The sequence below is a fragment of the Mastigoproctus giganteus genome, chromosome 3 (assembly GCF_048544385.1).
Source record: "Mastigoproctus giganteus isolate SK-2022 chromosome 3, ASM4854438v1, whole genome shotgun sequence".
Lineage (NCBI taxonomy): Eukaryota > Metazoa > Arthropoda > Arachnida > Uropygi > Thelyphonidae > Mastigoproctus > Mastigoproctus giganteus.
In genome coordinates, this window is record NC_143577.1 from 42830442 (window position 1) to 42854130 (window position 23689).

The following is a 23689-nucleotide window of genomic DNA, read 5'->3' on the forward strand; positions in this document are numbered from 1 at the left end:
TCAATGTATGTAAGCAAAATATCTTAACATTGAAATACAATAAGATTAATTATAAAATTAAATTAATAATTGCGGCACCCACCACAAGCAGTGCAAATGCACCAAAGGAGGAATACCAGCACCCACAATAAAAATAATTAACTTAAAACGAGGAAGGAAAGATGAGCGAAATAAAACTAAATTAGTGAACCCAAAAGGTTCACTTAATATTTTAACTGTTAAATAATTATAATTAGTATTATTAATTATGAAGTAATCAAATTATTAATTAATTAGTTTATGTTAACTATGTTCATATTGATTATTTAAAATATTATTTTACATACTTACATTCAATTTAGTCCTGATTGGTTGGAGTAGACAGACACTTGCATTTCGCTTTTTTAAGTTTGTTCTATAGAAAGCAATAGCCATACATAATTTTATACTTTTGAATTCAACTTGTTTGTTACGACTTGCATGAATTTTACAGTGGGCCATATGTTGACAGTTTGCTTGAAAAAAAATCTAAAACATCTAACAACTCATAAGGGATGTTCTTGATGAAGTAGTCCATGCCTGTTCCCTTTATTTTATTTCATTCATCTTTCTTTGTTCTTAAATTAACTTCATTTATTGTAGGTGCTGGTATTAGCCTTTGGTAGGGTTTTTTTTTTTTTTTTTTTGGTAGTTGTTGGCGCATCGGCTTCTGTGGCCATAATGCACCTCCCAAGGTTTTTGCAGTACTTTGATCCAAGCCCGAGGCAGGATTCGAACCCGCGACCTTTGGGTTGCTAGGCAGGTACTTTGCCCACCCGGCTAGCTCGGTCGGCCTTTGGTAGGTGCAAGGGCATTTCCCCTTGGGTGGAAATGCCCTCGCAGTAATTGTGAATATTTGAATACTGCTATCCATCTCATGCCTTTGCACTGCATGAGATGGATAGCAGTATTCACAATTAGTTTTTATTTTTCTTTAATTTTATGATTTATTTTATTTCAAATGTTAAGGTAATTGGGCTCATAGGCAGCAAAATTCACTTGCCAAGTATGATCTTAATTGCTGCATTATTAATAATATGTGGTAATAGTGTTCTTTTTACAGTAATTTTAAAATACAATTAATCCTAGTTAATTCTTCCTGAGAGTGAAATAGCCCGCTTTTAATTATGGGTTATTTAACTCTCTGGATGCATGTATGAAATAATAGGCAAACTTTTTAAAAATCAAGAAAGGTAAATAAATGTCAAAAACAAAAGATTTTTACATTTAAGTTTAGTTTAGATTTTATTGGTGCATTAGCAACTAAGGCTATAATGCACCAAGATCAAAAACAAAGGAACCACCTTCCTCCCCACCCAAGTGAATTCCAAATGAAATTGTTCTTTCCAATTTTATATTGTTATGGTCTGGAATAAGTACTTTCTATTCAGAAGTAAACTGTGTGTGAAACAGAATAAATCCAAATGAATTCCAGAAAAAGACAGAAGTAATTCTATGGACTGAAAGTTTCACTAAAAAGGCTAAGGATATTAATAAAAAATTAAAATGATTAACATTGATCAACACTAAAGTCCATATTGAAAGTATATGTGATAGGTATAGCTATAGATAGTATGATGATAATTATTAAAATTTATTGTACGGATTTATGGGCTAGTGTCATTGGTGCAACAACAGATACACTAAGACCTTAACATAACATATAGTATATTATGTTAATTCACACACACACACACACACACACTGGGCATTATGTATTTTATGTAACTTTAATAAAATTTTTATACATTAAATCAAAATATTAACAAATAATTTTATATTAAATATACATACACTTTCTAATTCCTGTATCTTCTGAATAAGATCCTGCATATTTTCTTGATTTTCAGCTTCTCTAAGTTTAACTGCTATTAGTTCTTCTTGCATAGACTTTATTAAATCTTCAGTGGGAATATCTAAAGAATTTGGCTGGGAATTTGACTAGTACAGAAAAAATTAAACAAAAAGAGTGAAATAAAAATTAGGCACTTTCACAAAGGCATATATGAATGTAAGGACTCAATATATTTATTTAATTCTTAATACCATTATATATTCAATATAATTATAAATATACATCTAATGTTTCAATATGATGCTTTAGTTTTTGGCTGTCATGAGTTTTTTTTCCACAACAGCCAAAAATACAATAATAATATAAAAAAAAATAATAATAATAATAATAATAATAAATTGCCTGTGTGACACCCTCCTCACACAGGTAGCTATTCAGCTGACCACTGTATTTCTCCATGCTATCAGGCTTCAACCACCTGTGCAGGAAACATTTCAGTAATTAACAACACACTAGGTAAAAAAAAAAAAAAAAATTTCTACAATCCAGTCTAAACCTCTTTCTCTGTAATTTGAATTTATGGCTCCTGGTTCTGGTATAATTTCTAACTGAGAAAATTTCATCTTCATTCATTTTATTCTCCCTGCTCAGTCCTACAGACCTCAACATTAAGTCCCCTCTAAGGTGCCTAGCTAGGTAGCACCCTAGCCCACATAATTCAAAGCCTTTCCTCATACCGGCACCTTTTTGCAGATAGCACCAAGTGGAGTGTCCACCTTTGAGCCCTTTCAAGAAGCTTGCTGTCTTATTTTTAAGACGTGTCCTCTGTACTTGGACACAGTATTCACTGTGCAGTCTTGTACAGTGGGATTATGATCTCCCTACCTCTAAAAGCAAATGTTCGACAGATCATCAATACAACACCACAGGCCCTCATTGCCACCTGCCTATAATGTACAGAGAACACCATGTCTGCCCACATTTTAACTCCTAAATTCCTATATTCATCTGATTTTTTAAATTCAAACCCAACAAATGTAAGTTATTTTAGGGTTGCTATTCCCCAAGTGTAAGACTTTGCATTATGCTGCATTAAAACATAGCTTCAACTTTTCTAACCATCCCTGCAGCCTATCTAATTAATCCTGAAGAAACACTTCAGGCACTGATCATTATCTACTCTTCTGATCTTGATATCATGATCTGTATCCCTTCATTAATGTCAATTAAGAAAATCAGAAAAGAATAGGGTCTCAGTACCCATCTTTGAGGAACCCACTTTTTACATTGACTGAATTTGAAGAGTAATCTCAACCCTCTGCCACAGCAGGGAGTCAGAGGGTTGTGATCTTGGGATCCTACCTATGATCCCAACATGTTTCAGCTTATAATAATAAGCTTTCCTGCAAGATTGTTAAATTAAGCAAATGTTTTGCTAAAATCAAAATAAACAATGCCAAAATTGTTACCAACATCCAGCTGATGAATGACTCAAAATAGATAACTAGGTTGAACAGGATTTTACTTTTAAAAAACCTGTGCTATGTTTCTTCAGAATTCCATTTCTATCTAAGTTATCCTGCATTGCAATCTTTAGCATTAGCATTAGTAGAGGCATATGATGCAAGAAAGCAAGCTTATTCAGCATCAGCCAAAAAAAAAAAAAAAAAAAAACACACACACCACTCCCATTTCACCCCTCCGTTCGTTCGAAATACCTGTCCAGTTGAGCTTTAAATTTGTTTAGGCTATCAACTTCAACAAGTGATGGAAGTCGGTTCCACCAACCAACCACCCGCTGGCCAAAGGCAAATTTCCACACATCTATCCGACATCCGTCCTTCCTCAATTTGAATTTATGCCCTCTGAGGTGATTATTCTGAGCAAGATGAAGAATCCCACTGGCATTGAGCATGCTCAAACCATTCAAAGCCTTATACACCTCTATCAGATCACCTAGCCGGTGCCTAGTCTCCAGACTCTGTAATTTGCAAAACTTAAGCCTTTCTTCGTAAGAGCAACCCTTCGTTCCGTTCACTAACCTTGTTGCCCTTCTCTGTACACGTTCCACCAGCTCTATATCCTTCTTGAAATGAGGCCTCCAGACCTGTATACAGTACTCAAGATGTGGCCTAACCATTGCCTTATACAAGGGAATAATCACCTCCTTATCCCTGATAGAAAAATTCCTGTATATCATTGACAAGACACCATGAGCTACTCTTGCAGCTCGTCTGCACTGCTCAGAGAACTTCATATCTGCCTGCACAATTACCCCAGGTCCTTTTCATTCTCCACCACTGTCAGTGTAGTACCGCAGAGTTGATACGTTGCTCTGGGGTTACTGTTTCCCATATGTAGTACTTTACATTTGTCAATGTTAAACTTCATTTGCCACCTCTCAGCCCATCTGTTCAACCTTTCCAGATCCTGTTGCAGCAGCATAGCGTCAGTAGTGTCCTTAACAACCCTGCCAACCTTTGTATCATCTGCAAACTTGGACATTAAACTTGATATCCCATCATCAATATCATTCATAAACACCAAAAACAACAACGGACCCAACACTGAACCCTGAGGAACTCCACTAATAACATTAGTCCACGTTGAGCAGTGTCCATTGATTACCACTCTGTCTTCTGCCACTCAACCATCCCCTTATCCATAGCAGCAATTTGCCTCCAATGCCACACTGCTCCAATTTGTGCAGCAGTCTTCCATGTGCAACAGTATCAAAAGCCTTTCTAAGATCCAAATATATAATATCAAAGTTATTCCCTGCATCCAGTTCTTTTGTGACTACATCATAGTATCCAATCAAATTGGTCAGGCAAGACCTGCCCTTAACAAAACCATGCTGCGTCTGAGCTATAACTGAATTCTTGTCTAGATGATCCTGCAGTGCTTCTTGATCACTGCCACCATAATTTTCCCCACCACAGATGTCAGACTGACAAGTCTATAGTTAACTACTTTGCCTTTGCTTTTAGAACTGCCTTTATGTATTGGTGATAAATTGGCACTTCTTCAGTCCAAAGAAATCTCTCTCAAGCCTTATGATGGTCTCATTAACCTTAATGTTCAAAGCACTCTCTGTAGCTGCCTTTCTTAAAATTAGTGGGTATATGTCATCACTTCCAGGAGAAAAAGGGGGAAAAAAATGATTTCATTTGTAGAAGAACTGTGACAAGCACAATTTGGCCATGGTTGCCCTTGTGCCAATAAACTCCCATTAAAACCAACCAACTTCCAGGAGCTTTACTTGCTTTTATAGCCAAAAGTTTTTCTAATAAACAATCATCTAAATATTTGAATATTACTAATTGCATATTGTCCAGCTTCACTCGCAGTTTCTCCTCGCCATGAATGGTCTGTTTTGGCAAGTAACAATGAACAGTACCTATTAAATTCATCAGCTGGGGTATCTAAGACTTTCCCAGGGAGTTTAAGATTTATACAACACTGAAAGAGTGATGTACCAGACTACAGGTTAACAAAATGCTGTGTTCCTTTGGGAATTAATATTAATGAGTTACTAACAAGTTTCAGTACATATGGCTGATCTTTTACTTCTTTTTTTAATTATTTCATTTTAGTGTTTGGTGCTGTCAGTTCTCCCACCCCTCTTAGTTATGTGATATTCTTGTTAATTTCAGATAATAATCTTCTGAAACATTAACTTCTTAAATTTGTTAAATTAACTAAATATATTACACTAAAGATAGGCAAATGTAATAATACTGTAGAAAATCTTGCTGCAGCAAGTACAAATCTTGCAAGTTTGTGTAACCCTTTAGAACTAGAAACTGGATGAGTATCTAGACTTACACTCTGTGGATGGCACGGAGGTTGTAGCTTACGCAGATGACTTAGTCATATTGGTGGGTGGCAGTTCCCACCACCCAGTTGATTAACTGGGCAACTCTGTATAGGCTACAGATCTCTGAGCATAAGTCCGTTGCCGTTCTTCTGAGGGGATACCTCGGTTGTACTAGACCACCTGTTTGTAGATCTGGGGGACTTTTCTCTTAGAATGGTCAAAAGAGTCATGTATTTAGGTGTTTGCCTAGAGGAGCACATGAGCTTTGTGGCACATGCCACGTACCTGAGAGACAAAGTGAAACAGTTGTATGCCAAGTCGCCCGCATGGATTGGGGCTAAAGGGGGTTGTCCTCCACCTCCTTTATGACGTTTTTATCCCAATCTTGACACGTGACTGGGGCTTGGGAAGGGCGTATTGAACATTCACATGTCTATAGGAGCTTAATGTCTGCTCAGTGCTTGGCTCTTCTGGGCAGCACCAGAGCTTGTAGGACCGTGGCCACTGATGCTGATGTATTCCGTGCTCGCTGGGAAGATGCTGGCTCAGTTGGCCATGGCACGGTACTGATTGTATTATGCCCTTAAGAGGGAAGTCCCCCAACAGATTTTCAGCGTTAGATCGTGCCCAGTGGGGCAGACTGCTGGACTGCCTGATTTTCCATTCAAACGAATGGCGAATCAATGATGAATTGGAGGCCATAGGGCAGACCCAATGGACCAATTCTTAGAAAGGTCATCATGAAGGTGTCTTCATGCCTTCTGTTCATACTGTAAGCCAGTGTTTCTCAATCTTTTTACTCTCGTGGCACATTTTCCAAAGAAGAAAAATTTCGCGGCACACCTACGTAGTCATAGAAGAAGAAATTTCTAAATTTTGCGGCACACTAATGTAACGCGGCACACCCTTTGAGAAACACTGCTGTAAGCCGAGGAAGACATTCTTGGCTCCATTTTGGGTTGGCCACATGTTCTGTTCTCACGGGGCATGGCCTGAAGTAGAGGTTGTTTCAACTGGGGTTGTCTCCAACGGAGTTATGTGCTTGCGGAGAGCTGGAGACCGGCCTCCACTTGGTGCTGCATTGTCCTCTGTATATGGACGGACATTAGAGCGAGACTGGAGCAAATGGACACTCACTCTCTCTACCTCTGTGTTGGAGGAGTTGTTTGTTACAAGACAAAATTATGATTATTTTGTTGATTTTGTAAAAGTCGATTTTTGTAGAAATGCAATGGCCAACTAATAGTAGTGACCTACCTCCTTGTGGGTGGAGCTGTGATAGGATTGTACCCACTGCAAGGCCAAATGGTCAATTAAACTAACTTGTTTTGTCATTTGTGTTTACCAGTTGGGTCTTTGCGTTTTTCTGGAATATTAATCTACTAGAATAGTGGAGCTGAAAAATACGAGTGAGAACCAAGTCGCATATGGGTTTGTTTGTTGGGGGATTTATTAGGTGTATCGGCAACTATGGCCATAGTGTGCCACTGCATATGGGTGAAAGCCTGGGTGGTGACTTGGGATGAGAGCTCACTCAAATGACAATGACCCCTCTTAGTTAGGTGATAATCTTGTTAATTTCAGATAACTTTCTGAAATGTTAACTTCTTAAATTTGTTAAATAAAGTAAATATATAATTTGTCTGTATTCTTTTATTTAATATAAAACAACTCCGACTAAAACTTATTCAGAATCTGAAGAGTTCTTGAGTACTCTCTCTTGAGGTTTAGACAACATCCTGCCAATGTGTGATGTGCTTGGCAGGCTGATGGTAAGGAAAACTGTCTACCTAGCACTATCTATGGACATGAATTTTGTAAATGCTTGAATATGTATGTAATTAAACTTTAGTTGCATTGTTTCCTGATGCTGTCTCTAAATAATTATCTACCAAAGAGTTCTTAGGTGACGGTAATATGGTTGCATTTCAGAATCTGAAAATAAACTAATGAAGTTTATGGACATATCCAATGGCTTTGACCCTTGACAGCTTTGGCTTATACACAGTACTGTAATAGGAAAATTACACCACACTCAGGAGAACAAAATTGTTCTATTCTACGCAGAAATTAAACATTGTTAATAAATTTGATATATTATTATTGCATATTTATTTTTCTCTTATTTCTGAGCAAATCATTGATGTCATGCCAAAACTATGGTGGCATTCAATGTCTGAATACCCAAATTCATAAAGAAAACCAAGAAATGCAGATAAAAAGAAGCATCTAAAGATTGAGGAAGGAAAATCGTTTTTAAATGAAAAAAAGTTATGTTTAACTTTATTTTTTTTTAAATTATTTTTTGAATTTTAATATTTTGAATTGTTTACAATTTATTTTTTAATCATTTTGAGTTACTCTTTTATTCATTTTAATTTCTGTAGAGTATTATATGGAAGTGTTCTATGATACATAGAACACTTCCGTATTACACATTTTTTTTGTTTACACATTTACATTCCTTCAACTTACTTCTACAAGCAACTTAGCATTAGTAGAGTCATATGATGCAAGATATATATAGCATCAGAAAACTTAAAAAGTATAATCAAAAATTACTTCACGCAGCTCTTCAATTCTTTGATAAGCCCATTCCAGCTGTTGCTGAGTTGACTGTTCTTGTTGTTTAAGTGATGCCAATTGCCTTTTTATTATATAGCTATCTTCTGCTTCTTGTGCCCTAATAAGTTGCCCTTCAACAAGTCTATTTGCAAGTGCTGAACTTTCCTAGGAAATATGAAACAAAAATCAATGCCCTTCATTTATACATTCTCAATATTTTTTATCATACTTCTTGAGAAGCATACATGGGAAGTATTTATTGATTAATGCACTATAATTAATTTGATATTAAATTCTACATTCTTAGTGATTCTACATGATTCTAAATACAGCAACTGTTTTCAGTTGCTATATTTAGAATCATCCTCAAAAACTTCTAAAAGGCTACTTTATGATACCACTGTATAAGGTAATTGTGAGATCACACTTGGAATACTGTATCTGGATATAGAGTAAAGTAGTCTCTCCACGTGGACCTACCCAGCCTGTGCAGGGGAGGGGTACTGTAGGGGACCCCAAAAGTAGATAATGTAGTTGACAGTGAAACAGGCTACCTATTCCAGTGATCATCTGAAAAACAGTTTTGAGGGGCCACTGGAAAATACACATTTAATATTAATGTTTTCAAAGATCATAATAAGAAATACAATTATAATTAAAAATCATGCCTCTCCAGACCTCATAGTCCTTCACATTTCGGAGGTGTGCCCCTGAATGAAATTGTCTATGTGCACTCTGTATATGCACAAATTTTAATGACTCTGTACATGGATAAGTTTTAATGACTATTATTATTATAATTATGAATATTATTAGAAATAACAATACTTTATCGAAGATTTTAAAATATGCATATATTAACATAAGTTCAGAGCTCTTTAGTATGAGTAGTGACAAATGATACAAGAAAGCAAGCTTACACAGCAAAAAAAAAAAAAACACATCACCTGCCATCTCCTCCAACAGCTTCTCTAGTCTTTTCCTTGAATTTATTCAAACTACTCACTTTCGCAACAACAGTTGAAAGTTTGTTCCAACAATCAATAAAATGCTCACAGAAGGCAAATTTGTCATGTTATCCTGTAACCATCTTTCCTCAATTTGAATTTATGCCCCCTCATGTGTGCAGTCTGAGAAAGAGGAAGAATGCCATCAGTATTGAGCTTTCTTAATTCATTCAAAGCCTTAAACACCTCAATCAGATCACCTTGCAGGTGCCTAGTCTCCAGATGCAGCAATTTACATCTAGTTTCCTTTTTCTGAATCTGTTACAGCAGATCTATATTGTTCCTAAAATGAGGCCTCCAAAACTGCCTTATAAATGGATAATCACCACTTTATACCTGCTAGTAAAGGTCATGAATATCACTGACAAAATCCCATGAGCTATACGGCAGTGTCTGTATTGCTCAGAGAACTTCATATCCTTTCATTTCTTCATTTATTTTTCATTTTCCACTACACCAGAGGTTCCCAAACTTTTTATACTTTGAGCCCCCTTAATTTTTCATAAATTTCACATGCCCCCAAGTTCCAGAACAAGTGCAAATAAACATATGTCATAAAATTTAGCTATGAATATGCATACTTTTTTAAAAACTAATGTATACTTTAATACATTTAATCTTAAAGAAATAAAATACAAAAATAAATAAATAAAAAAAAAACCCCTTTGTACCTGGATTAGTGGAATGGTTTGTCCATATTTCATTAAAAATAGCTTCACGAACAGGTCCCCCTCCCAAAAATCAGGAGTTCCCAAAGTGTGGGACGTGCCCCTAGGTGGGGCACGTCCCACACTTTGGGAACTCCTGCACTACACTGGGCATAGTACCACACAGTTGGTACATTAATCTGGGATTACTGCTACCCATATGCAGTAATCCCATTTGTCATTTGTCAATGTTTAATTTCAACTGCCATTTCTCAGCCCATTTGCCTAATTTTTCTAGATCTTGTTGCAGTAGCATATTGTGATCACTGTCATTAACCACCATGCAAACCCTTTGTATCATCTGCAATCTTACACATTAAGCCTGATATTCCTTCATCAATATCATTAATAAATATAAAAAACAATAATGGGCCCAGCACTGAACCATGGACTCCATTAATAACATTAGTTGGAGAGCAGTTTTCATTAATAACTGCTCTGTTTTCTCCCACTCGACTATCCCTTTACCCATAGCAGTAACTTGCAGTAACTTTCCCTTAATGCTGTACTGCTTCAATTTGTACAGCAGAAACTTTATTCCTTATACACACAGTAATTTTTATAGTTCTCTTAAATGATGAAGCCCTACTTTTATAGCTATTTTTTTTTTGTGAAGAAAAGAAAAAATTTTCTTTTCTTCAGTGACAGTGAGCAGAAGAATGGGTAAAAAAAAAAAGTCTTTGTGGAGCATTAGCAGCTCCATAGCTGCTAATGCTCCACAATGAAGCTCCATAATGGTACTACAAATGAAGATTTTAATCTGTAAACTGCAACTTTTCTATCTCAACTTGACATGACATGAGGAGGCATAAATTTAATTTAAGGAATGATGGTTGTCAGACAGATGTGTGGAAGTTTTCCTTCAGCCAGTGTTGAAGAAGTTGGTCGTTTGAAAAAAATCAAGGAAGAACTAGGCAAACTTAAAGAGAGGATGGATAAGTGACATGGGAAATTTTTATTATTTTTTTTTTTTTGGCAGATGCTCTATTAGCTTCCTTTCCTGCATTCATTTGTCACTACTAATATTGATACTAATTAATGTATAGTAATTTTTACATACAACACTATTTTGTTGCATTTAAAGAGATGCATAGTGCATGAATGCACAATGAATACATAGACACAGATGTACAGAGCAGCCTGTCTACCTTCAGAGGATTGAGTTAAATATGAAATTAACATTACCTTGGGAACAATTTCTGTGAAGCAAATGAAACTGCAAGGTGAATGATTCTAGAATTTAATCTTAATCACCCCCTTTCTCATTCTGTCATGTGCTGGAAGACCAAGAACTAAAATGGTCTTGGGCAGGACACAGCTCAAAGACATGATGACAGATGGACTAAGAAAATAACAAAATGGTACCCAAGAGGAGCTAGAAGAAAACCTGGAAGACAATGACGGAGATGGACAGATGAAATTCACAAGTTCGTGGGTAGTAAATGGATGGCCATTGCACAAAACAGAAGGAACTGGAAGTTGCTGGAGAGGCCTTCATCCTGCAGTGGATTGAAAAAGTCTGATGATGATGATCCCTTTCTCAAAGCCAACAATCAAGAGGAAGGAAGATTATATATCTGGGTTTATTCCTTCTTGGGATCTCTTAAAGTGATATAAGTCTGAAAGCATTTAAATAGGAAAACTGTAGTTATTAAAAAATGCATGGCATTTCGTAGGATTAACCATGGGACCAGAAGAAAAGATCATTAAAATTATGATAGCACTATAAGTGAAAGTGTTATAATGAGAGTTATTCGGTTATAACTAGACATTGGATTATATGCACTAAAAAGGAGATCAAATATGCACTAAACTATACTAAATATGTACCAAAATATACTAAAATATGCACCAAAAGGCTAATACATGCACTACAATTTTTACATTTATTACAATTAATTGAACCACAATTTGTATTCAACATGTTAAAATAATAAAACCATTTATGAAAAGTTTTAACATCTTTTTTAAAAGTTTTTCCTTTCAAAATCACATCTGGAATAATTTTTGTTACAATACACAATAATATATTTCTCAAAGTGATCCATTGTAAATTTGTGGCGTTTATTGTCCAAGATCATTTTATACACAGAGAATGACCTTTCTACTTCTATGGAAGTGATTGGGCTGTATTTAAAAATGTAAGCTTTTGAAGCCTCTACTTGAAACGGAAGTTCATTTCCTTTCCCATTTATGAATTCGTCTATTTTCTTTAAAGTACGAAATCCTGAGTTCTTTTCTAAAACAATATTGTATTTTCTTCTTATTTCTTCTTCTATGCATGCATCTCTAAATAGGCCTACAAGGTTGGGACAATTCACATTGATGATTAAGCTTCACACCAGCCAGAAGATAAATAAATTCAATACTGTAACTAAAAACACTTTATTTACAATAAAATAAATATAAAATAGATATATATTTACAATAAAATAAATAACACTGATAAAATTTACTAAAAACCTAGAAATTAAAATCGATAAAATTTTTTTGCTGTAAAAAATTCTATCACTTTTAGCAAAAAATTTTATCGCTTTTAATTTCTAGGTTTTTAGTAAATTTTATCAGTGTTATTTATTTTATTGTAAATATATATCTATTTTATATTTATTTTATTGTAAATAATTTTTAGTTACAGTATTGAATTTATTTATCTTCGGCTGGTGTGAAGCTTAATCATCAACACCTATGCATTCAGGCAAGGCTAAAATTTGCAATTTAACTTTTTCCATCTCTCCAATTGTGTTGCTCAAAGAAAGTCCCCATGTTTCAAGTTCGGTTATATAACTAGGCAGCCAGCTGAAATGGGTCTGGATGAACAATAAATGTTTTCTAGCCAAAGAATCAAAAAGCACTGCCTTAGTGCTACCAATAGCCACTGAAAATGTACTATCCAAGGAATCAACAAATTATTTCATAGAATCTAAATTTTTAGCATAAAACAATCCTTGTGACCATGTTCCCCATCTTGTTAAGAACAGCATTAGGTGGGAGAGGAAGAGTAGGTAAGTTGCTATTCTCAAAAGATGCTTTTGAAGTTTTTTTTTCACAAAATAAGTTTAATTTCACCAAAATTCTCCCAAATTGCCTCTACCAACCTATGTAAGCCATGGACTAAGCAAGTAACATGGATCAGATTTGTATAGAAAACTTTTACCACATACGAAGCAGCATCACTAACAAAAATGCATACTCTTTTGTTATAGGGTGATTGTGCAATAATAACTGCTAATAATAATTACAAAATCTTGCTATAGTGGAGTAATTCAGTTTTTATTGAGTGCCTTACAAGCAAGTAAAATACTGATGCAATGGTTCTGCATCTAATTTTCCACATATAAAATGTGCAATATAAGCAGCCACAAACATCTGTAATTTCATGAATGTCATCATAAATAGCATTAAGGTAATTTTTTCTCAAGGTAGATTTGTCTGGAATATTTTGATTTATACAATATTTTTTGAAAAATTGCTTGAGAACTTGACTGTTTAACTTATTGAAAGGGATACTCCTGCTTACCATGGTGAGACACAAATCCTTTGAAATACATGGCTTGGTTAAAAGTGTTCTGGAAAAGTGCTCTGGAAATTGTTTCTTGCTTGGCCATATTGCGTGATGCTGTTTTCACATGTTGTTCGATCTGGAATATTTTCTTGCATGGAACGTTCTTTTTGCAAACACAGATCACAACATTGTTCTATGTTGTTTGCATGTTTAACAAAAACATTTCATCTGATGTAGTCGACAGCATGAGAACGAATAGCAAAACAGTATTCAAACTGTGGGATATTTACAAGCTTATTTTTTTCCCTTTCGTTTCATCTGCTAATACTATTTTCTCAATTTGCACATTGCCCTCTCTTTCCAGGACCCTTTCCCCCTTGAATTACCAGTTGTTTCTACCTTTGCCACCTGCTGGTTATGATGTGAAATTGCTCAGTCTCTTTTGTCTTGCTTTCACCATTTTCACATACTGCCTTCTACTTCTCTTGCTTGAAGGTACTCAGATGGTACCATTTGGTTATAATGCTCATGTTTACTACATACAGCATGGTTTAATCTCAAAGTGCTTATTTCCTTTCCCCTTCACTGTCACCCTTATTACCCACTCTCTACCAGTGGCCCCTATTATCTACTCTCAACAATCAGAAATAAACACATTTTCTTCCATTTTCCAAAATTACAAGGACTTTGTTGATTGCCTCCCCTTAACACAAGCCTACTCTTTCTTCTACCATATTCTTCCTTTCTAAAACAATAAAAAAATAATAATAATAAAAATATACTTATATAAACATAACATTAAGTTTATGTAAGATTTAGGTCTTACAAAATGTTTCCCATGAGATAATATTTCACTCAGCGAAATATTATCTCATGCTAATTTAACTGCAATACAGTAACTTGTTACATAGTTCCGAGATCAAGTTAAGGAATATGCAGTATTTCTTGCAATATATGTGTTATATGCATCAAAAACTTCAATGGCCACAATATACATTTGCATATGCAACTGCACATAATCCGAAGTATAGTTATAACTAAAAAGACGTGAATGTATCAAACTACTGGGAATGTTAATGAGAGAATTCTGAACCTCTGGTAAGATTCTCTTGGAGAAGTGAAGGGCAATATCTGTTTCCTCAATCCACAAATGTGGTACTGAAGAGAAGCTGGGCAACTTTAGGATGCTCCATAATCTCTCCTATGGAGAGATTATGGAGTCTGCAATGGAATCATTGCAGACTCCATAATGGGTTCATTTTAGGGAAGTTAAGGGAAAATTTTCCATATAGTGTAAACAGGCAGCTAGAAAGGAGAAGGCTATTCTCTCTCTATACAAGCCAATGATTAGGCAGCAGTTGGAACGTTGTATACAGTCTGAAGATCGCATCTAAAAAAAAAAAAAAAAAAAAAAAAACTTTCAGAGGGTTCAAAAAAGGTGGATGTACATATGTATGAAGAATGACTTAAAAAGAATGAACTTCAAAGTTTGACAACCAGACATATTAAAGGGATATGTGATTGAAGTGTGAAAGGTGCTAAAGGATTTGAGAAAAATGAATGAGGAAGGCCTGTTCTCTTTCATATGTGAGACAAGAATCAGGGGACACAAATATAAAATCTCAGGAAGTAACAGGATTTTGTGAGGCTCAACTATGGGCAGTAGATTGTCAAACACAGGCATACATTGCTTCCCAATATGGCAGAGGCAGTGAGTCTGACTAAGTTCAAACTAAATTTGGATGGTTAGTTTATGGGAATCCAAACTTCGAGGGTATAAAACATTGTTATTGCAGAATCCAAAATACAGGCAACCCCCGTATTACACAGTACTTCTACAACACAGTTTCGCTCTAACACGATTGATAAATTGCGGCGATCCTCACACAATACAGTACTTATATAACACAGTTTAGCTCTAACACAGAGAATTTCGGTAAACCTTGCATAACAGGGTATTTTTGAGCTTTTGTGCAGGAAATACCCTGCTATTAAGTTGGATGTAATTTTTCAACATTTCCATTCTTTGAATCCCCAATGTTGACTCACTAGTCAAAAAAAAAAAAATTGAGAAATCCCTGTATTTTATTTTGTTGGGAAATCTCCATGTTACGTTCTGTGCTATTGAACTTGTGGAAAAAATGAAGATTTCAAAGTTTTATTACTATTGGATAGCACAACCAGGCCATCTAAAAGATTTTTTTTAAATCATCCCAAACGTTGAAGTTATGTTCCGACCACCAACAGTTGTACTAAGTTAATACAACTTCTTTCATTCAGCCATTGGATCAAGGCATTATATCCACCTTTAAAACTCATTACATCAAAAAATCATTACAATGGATTTTGGAAAAAATTGATTCCAATCTATTGAAGTAATGGAGGCATGGAAACATTTCTCAATTGTGGACTGTACTAGAATCATAGCTTTATCGCTGAAAGAAGTAAAACCATCAATGTCAAATGCGTGTGGAAAAATGTATGGCCAGAGTCAGTTCATTCAGGAAATATGGTCGAACACCGGCAGTAAATGGAATCGGTGTGATAGTAGAACTTGCTACATCGCTAGGAGGGGAAGGTTTTGATGATATGACTACTGAAGCCCTCATGGGTAGCACAGTTTATAGAATCGCCCTCCTCCCCACACTGGGTGGAAAAGATCTGAGTTTGAATCCCATTGATGATGGGAGGAATTTTTATCAGTATTTTTCAAAACGTGGCTGAGTTAGTTAACAAAAAATGAACTATGGATGGCAGCGTCTATATAAACTGGTTAAGATTACTTTTGTCAGTAGTGTGGCTTTGCACTGGAGTGCTCGTATCTGTTCTATTTTTAATTTTCGCTGCATCAGGACTACCGCTGTTCAAGTGCTCTGCATTGGCAGTTCGATCTGGGGATCAGGTGGTAGTAGTGGCATGTGATGCAAGAAAGCAAATGAGCTTATGCAGCATCAGCCAAAAAAAAAAAAAAAAAAAAACCACACCATTCCCTCCAAATGCCTGTCCAGTTCCTCCTTAAATTTATTCAACCTATCAACTTCCACGACAGATGGAAGTTTGTTCAAGCAATTAACCACCCACTGGCTAAAGGTAAATTTCCGCACATCTATTCTACATCTGTCTTTTCTTAATTTGAATTTATGTCCCCTTAGGTTCGTAATCTGAACAAGTGGAAGGATCCCATCAGAATTCAGCATGCTCAACCCATTCAAGGCCTTATATACCTCAATCAGATCACCGCGCAGGTGCCTAGTCTCCAGCCACTGCAATTTGCAGAACTTAAGCCTCGCTTGGTAAGAGGATCCCTTCATTCCCCTCACCAATCTTGTTGCCCTTCTCTGTACATGCTCAAGTAAATCTACATCCTTCCTAAAATGAGGCCTCCAGATCTGTACGCAGTACTCAAGGCGTGGTCTGACCATTGCCTTATACAGAGGGATAATCACCTCCTTTTCCCTGCTAGCAAAATTCCTATATATCATTGACAAAGCACCATGACCTGCCCTGGCAGCCTGTCTGCATTGCTCAGAAAACTTCATATCTGATGGCAGACTGATCTTTCAATCGACTCGCCTTTGCGACGATTTGTCTAGCGATCGAAATGCAGCAATTCTTTAACCATTATTGGCCTTGTCGTCCTCTGTTGAGATGGGGTGTAATGGTCAGTTATTTTTGGTTTATTTTTGTTTTATTTTATTGTAGTGGTCTAGATCTCTGTTGGTGATATTTCATATAAATTTGGACCTGGTGACTGTCAGAGGGGGCACCGTTAAATTTCTATTTTATTTGGCTTTCAAAATTTAATGAATTATTATTCTTATAATTAGATGTTCTAAATTATCTTAGAGATTTTCTGCTGCAATATTTTTACTCTTGTTACCCCTCTCTTCCCTCCCTGGTTGGTTTGATTTTTAAGTTTAATTTTGACTATTTTCGCTCGTCTTGTCATACTGCAGGCATTATTTTACTTTAAACTCTCATTCTAATTTATTTGTATGGTTATATTTCAAGCATCATTTAGAGCAGTGTTTCTCAAAGGGTGTGCCGCAAAATTTTCTAAGTGTGCCGCGAAATCTTAAAAAAAAAAATACCGTCGTTTTTATTTTAACATCATTGTCCGAATATACAGTGGTACCTTGGATTGCGAGTAACTTGGTCTACGAGTGTTTTGCAAGACGAGCAAAAATTTTTAATAAATTTTAACTTTATAAACGAGCTAGGTCTTGCAATACGAGTACAGTCAGTCCTCGTATAACACGTGTTTACACTACACGAATTCGATCATACTCGATTTATAAATAGGAGAACGATATCTTATATAACACGAACTGAATTCGCTTATGCACTATTGGCCTTTGTGTTTACAAGAAATGGCAGTCGGACCGGAATCACCCCAACACGATAGGAATGAAGAGAAGATTCTGAAAATGTATTTATGTGTTTTATATCAGTGAAGGGGAAACACATTTCACCATAATAACGTAAAAACCAACACAATTCCAGTTATCGGTATAATCGCAAATGCAATTAGATAGAGTTTACTACCAGTTTATAACAGATTCCACTAGCAGAAACGCAACTGGAAATTGTTTTTATTGTTTTATGGTAGTAACCCCCAGAAATGTGCTTTAGTAAAATGTGAGGTGTTAATAGTGTGTCTCTGCCTTTACGGTGTTGTTTATTCAGTTGCTACATGCGTGCAGCTTTGTTTATTTGTATCAAGCGTGTCTCCTCATTTTGTAATAGTGCGAGCGATGAATCTGTTTAACGACAATGCAATGTCATATTTCCGTGAAATCCTCAAGAGGAGGCAAAGTGTCATTGGAGAGGTTCCTTGTTAAAGTCGCACAAAGAAAGAGTCAACAGATAGCAGTGATTCCGTTGTGACAGTGAAAGTGGCCCTACCATAAATCCAATTGCTTTACGTATATTCAATTTAAATATTAAAAATATGAAAAGGTATGTATGTATTTTGTATTAATCATTTTTACAGTATATGAATATTTTTGAGTTTTGGAACAAATCAACTGGGTTTCCATGATTTCTTAAGGGAAAATTCGCTTTGATATACGAGTGCTTTGGATTACGAGCACGTTTCCGGAACGAATTATGCTCGCAAACCAAGGTAAGGTACCACTGTACGTACAATACCATTAATAAGTATTATCATTAATGGTACGTACAATACCATTAATAAGAATAAAGTACACGAAGGATCTTTTTATGGCGAATTGAAATTGACATATCCGAATACAGTGGCGTCTGCAGTTCAGGCGGCAACACTATTTGAATAAAGATCAATTATCTGTCGCCCGCAGACCACGTGAATCTGACCGATGCGATACTGTATAAGTGCGCAGCACCCCTGAATTACCTCATAAAGTCAAAATACGGGATCCCGTCTCTAGTTCTCTGGGAGTTGTACGTGTAGGCATGCGGCGTATTACGTGTTTATATATATCGTGTTAATATTGTCATATTAAACTGTGTTTGTGTTGTAAAGTGAATAATTTAGGGTTATTCTACAAAACCATTTTTTGTTTATTAGAAAAAACTGAAAATGGATATACGAAAATTTTTAAATAAAAACAAAACTATTGATGTCGGCGACAGTAGTTCTGCAGCAGATACAAATATATCCATTGAAAATAGTGATAATATGAACAATACCAGCGCCGATGAATCTCAGCCAAAAAGATCGAAAATTAGTACAAGAAAATATAATGAAGATTACTTAAATTTTGGTTTTATGTGGACAGGGGACATAAATTTCCCCTTACCTTTATGTGTTGTATGTGGACATAAAAAAGCAAACAGTGCAATGGTTCCTAGCAAGCTAAAACGCCATATGGAAAAAGTTCATCGAAATTTGATGTCTAAAGACAAAAGGTATTTTAAACGATTAATGACAAATACTGCCAAACAAATACAAAAATTGGAAAACACAGTAAAAGTGTCTGACAAAGCACAAATTGCCTCCTATGAAGTAGTGCAACTTATTGCACAAAAAGGGAAACCTCATTCGATTGGAGAAACGTTGATCGGTCCTGCTTGTCGTATAATGGTGAAATGTATGTTCGGCAAAGATGCAGAAGCTGAAATAAATAAAATTCCTCTTTCCAACGATACTATAAGTCGAAGAATAATCGATATGTCGGAAAATATAGTAGAAAATGTTCAACAAAAACTTGATGGTCAAATTTTTGCTCTGCAAATAGATGAGTCAACAGATATCAGCGGGACAGCACAATTAATGGGATTTGTTCGATTCATTAACGGAGATTTAATTATGAACCAATTTTTATTTTGTCAAGAATTGCCAGGAAGAACGACAGGAAGAGAAATATTTAATTGTGTAGATAACTTTTTCGAAAAGACAAAGTTATCATGGAATTTTTGTACAGGCATTTGTACAGATGGTGCTGCATCGATGATCGGACCTGAAAAAGGTTTTTTGGCGTTTCCAAAACAAAAACATTCAAATCTTATTTCTACACATTGCATTATTCATCAAGAAGCTTTAGTAGGCAAAACTCTCCCGACAGAATTAAGCATTCTACTAGATGACGTAATAAAAATTGTTAACTATATTAAAAGCAGACCTTTAAAATCACGAATTTTCAAAGAATTATGCGACAGCATGGAATCTAACTACAATTGTTTATTACTACATAATGATATTCGTTGGCTTTCTAGAGGAAACGTTTTAGCCCGTGTATTTGAATTGCGAGCAGAACTTTGTACATTTTTTAAAAATGAAATAAATACAGCAGGAAAACAAAAGAATCGTATGAAAATACAAAAATTTTATGATTGTTTTAAGAATGAATTGTGGTGTGCAAAACTGGCTTACATATAACATATATTTGCACATCTTAATAATATATCACCGACCGGGCTAGCCAGGTGGGTAAGGTGCCTGCCTGGCAACCCAAAGGTCGCGGGTTCGAATCCCGCCTCGGGCTTGGATCAAAGTACTGCAAAAACCTTGGGAGGTGCACTATGGCCACAGAAGCCGATGCGCCAACAACTACCAAAAAAAAAAAAAAAAAAAACATCTTAATATTTTAAATACTAGTTTACAAGGGCGAAACGAAAATATCTTAATGTCAACAGATAAGTTAATTGCTTTTGATAAAAAATTATGCTTGTGGATGAATAAACTTGATGAAAATAATTTAGCTATGTTTCCTAAGATTCCTGAACAGATGAGAAATTTTCTTGCACCAGTGGTGAAAAACCATTTGGAATTGCTTCAAAAGGCAATAAAAACATATTTTCCATCTATTAAATCGGAAAAATATGACTGGATTCGAAATCCTTTTATTAATGATACATCAAACTGGAATCTTTGTCTTGAAGAAGAGGAAGAACTGATTTCCCTTTCATCTGATCGAACATTAAAAATCAAACATTCGGAATTTCATTTGGATACTTTTTGGATTTCAGTCAGAGATGAATATCCAAAGTAATCTAAAAGAGCAATAAATATTTTACTCCAATTTTCTACGTCGTATTTATGTGAGTTAGGATTTTCAACTCTCACTAACATGAAAAATAAAAAACGATCAAGATTGGAAAATGTCGAAGATGACCTGCGAGTTGCTCTGTCTGAAATAAGACCTGATATAGCAGAAATAACAAAACATCGCCAATCACATATTTCACATTGACTATAATCTATAATTTTTTAAATAAAAATTCATTTGATTTCTATCAAATATTTGAATAATTTAAAGCTTTGTTGAAGGCGTACATATTTTCTTTTTGTAATTATTTATTTAATTATTTTTATATTTTATTTTGGTTGTAAGAATTGTTTGCATAACACAGATATAATATAAGTATAAATAAAAAAATTGTTATACAGTATTATTTTTCGTTCTATTTATTTCATTTATAAATTTCTTCTTCTATGACTACGTAGGTGTGCCGCGAAATTTTTCTTCTTTGGAAAATGTGCCGCGAGAGTAAAAAGATTGAGAAACACTGATGTAGAGGAATATGCTTTTTTGCTGCCCCTGATGTTTGCTGTACCATTTTATTTTTATTATAAAAGATTCAGTTTCCAACTATTTTAAACATTATTCAAATATATATAGTATGTAGAAAGTGTGAAGATTTTTGTTTAATCCTATTGAATCTATGGTATACACCAGAAGTGAATTCGACTAAATGGATAAGGAATGTAGCGATATATGGTAGGATGAAGTGACCAGGTAGGATACGAAAAAGAGAGAGACAGATAGTTAGCAAGAAATTAAAATAAGAAATGAAATGAAAGGGTGACCAAAATAAGACTACATTGCAGTGTTTTTCACAATTTCAGCGTCTTCATCAGAGGCCATCCATCGAAATTATGAGAAAGACAGCAATGTTCTTGCTTCTGTTTCTGACATGTTCTGTATGCTATGGTGCACGTGTACTGTAGACATGTGTTAAGGATGAAATTTGAAAATTTCCTGCAAGAATAAGGTCTAATGAATTGTGCCAATAAATGTAATTATATTATGTAGGGCATACAGAAAGACAGCAATGTTCTTGCTTCTGTTTCTGACATGTTCTGTATGCTATGGTGCACGTGTACTGTAGACATGTGTTAAGGATGAAATTTGAAAATTTCCTGCAAGAATAAGGTCTAATGAATTGTGCCAATAAATGTAATTATATTATGTAGGGCATACAGATCATGGATGACCTTACAGAAGCAAGTCAAAAGAATTGAAAAAACTGAAGTAATGATATCGCTACCACTTTTGTAAAGCCCTCAATATCGTCAAACATATAAAAACTATGTGACATCAATATAGACAACATAATCAGCAATAATTGATGACAAAAACCCATATACACCAAGTTTGTAAATAGTGTATACACAATACACTAGGCTTCAGTGGTGTCTTACAGCTTAGAAAACCTGTGCCCACCAATTGGCCTAACACAGTGTATTAACCATGTATATAATTTAAGTTAATTTTTAATTTTCATTATCTATCTATCATATTTTTCTCACTCACACAACTGACCTTAAATACACGATGTACTCACTCCCAGAACTTCGTTCAGGGCCCTAACTATACAAACGGGTTTGCAACAACGAACTACCCGAGCCCAACTACTTACCTCCACTTCATTCATCTTTCTGCTTTACTTGTCCCTACTTCTTATGTCCTGTGAGCCATTAGTTTATCAAATGCAATGTGCGGGATACTACCTTCTTACTTTACCCAATCTATTTTTCACCTTAACGAAGTTTAGCTGCTTTTCCCTGCTACTTTGTAAGCTATTATATATCTTTTAACTATCCTGGGCAGTTCGGGCACCATGTATTTAACAGCATTCATCAATATATATTGCATTTCAATCTATACATCTAACTAGCTTACAGACACCATACCATGCAATTTTTTTTTTTTTCCCACACCATTTTCTAACACTAGGAACCGCTAGCGTACCTATACATAAATATACTGGCACGCCACCATCTTGGTCATTTTCAGTCTTACAAGGTATGGTAAGTTCCTTTCTTCTTGCCTATTCCTACAGATATCATTACTTCAGTTTTTTCAATTCTTTTTACTTGCTTCTGTAATGTCATCCATGATCTGTATGCCCTACATAATATAATTACATTTATTGGCACAATTTATTAGACCTTATTCTTGCTGTAAAATTTCAAAATTCATTCTTAACATGTGTCTACAGCACACATGCACCATAGCATACAGAACATGTCGGAAACAGAAAAAGAACATTGCCGTCTTTCTCATAATTTCGATGGATGGCCTCTGATGAAGACACCGAAATTGTGAAAAACACTGCAATGTAGTCTTATTTTGGTCTCCCTTTCATTTCTTATTTTAATTTGCTACCAACTATCTGTCTCTCTTTTTCATATCTTACCCGGTCACCTCATCCTACCATATATTGCTACATTCCTTATCCATTTAGTCGAATTCACTTCTGGTGTATACCGTAGATTCAATAGGATTAAACAAAAATCTTCTACACACACACACACACACACACACACACACACACACACACACACACACACACACACACAGTAGAGTACGTTTTGCTAAAGCAGTGTCCCTGATCCATAATCAACCTTATCTTCCTTTTTGTACTGTTACTCTCTGCCCTCCATGATTACTTAGCTTCTTAATACTACAGTGGAATCTCGTTAATACAAAGTTCAAGGAACCTAAATTTTCACATTTTGTAATAACGAGGTCCCCCAAAAGTGTCAAAATTTTACCTTTTTTTTTT

At 35.3% G+C, this 23689-nt stretch overlaps 1 protein-coding gene across 2 annotated transcripts in view; it reads right to left on the reverse strand.

Moving 5' to 3' along the window:
- LOC150087906 (ecotropic viral integration site 5 ortholog-like) overlaps positions 1-23689 on the reverse strand; it is a 293698-nt gene that overhangs the window by 57087 nt on the left and 212922 nt on the right. For both annotated transcript variants that reach the window (XM_090369261.1, XM_090369262.1), the window contains 2 exons: positions 8196-8363; positions 1813-1959 (listed from right to left, as the gene is read on the reverse strand). In XM_090369261.1, coding sequence (XP_090225387.1) covers positions 1813-1959; positions 8196-8363 — 315 coding nt within the window. The remainder of the gene's footprint in view (positions 1-1812; positions 1960-8195; positions 8364-23689) is intronic.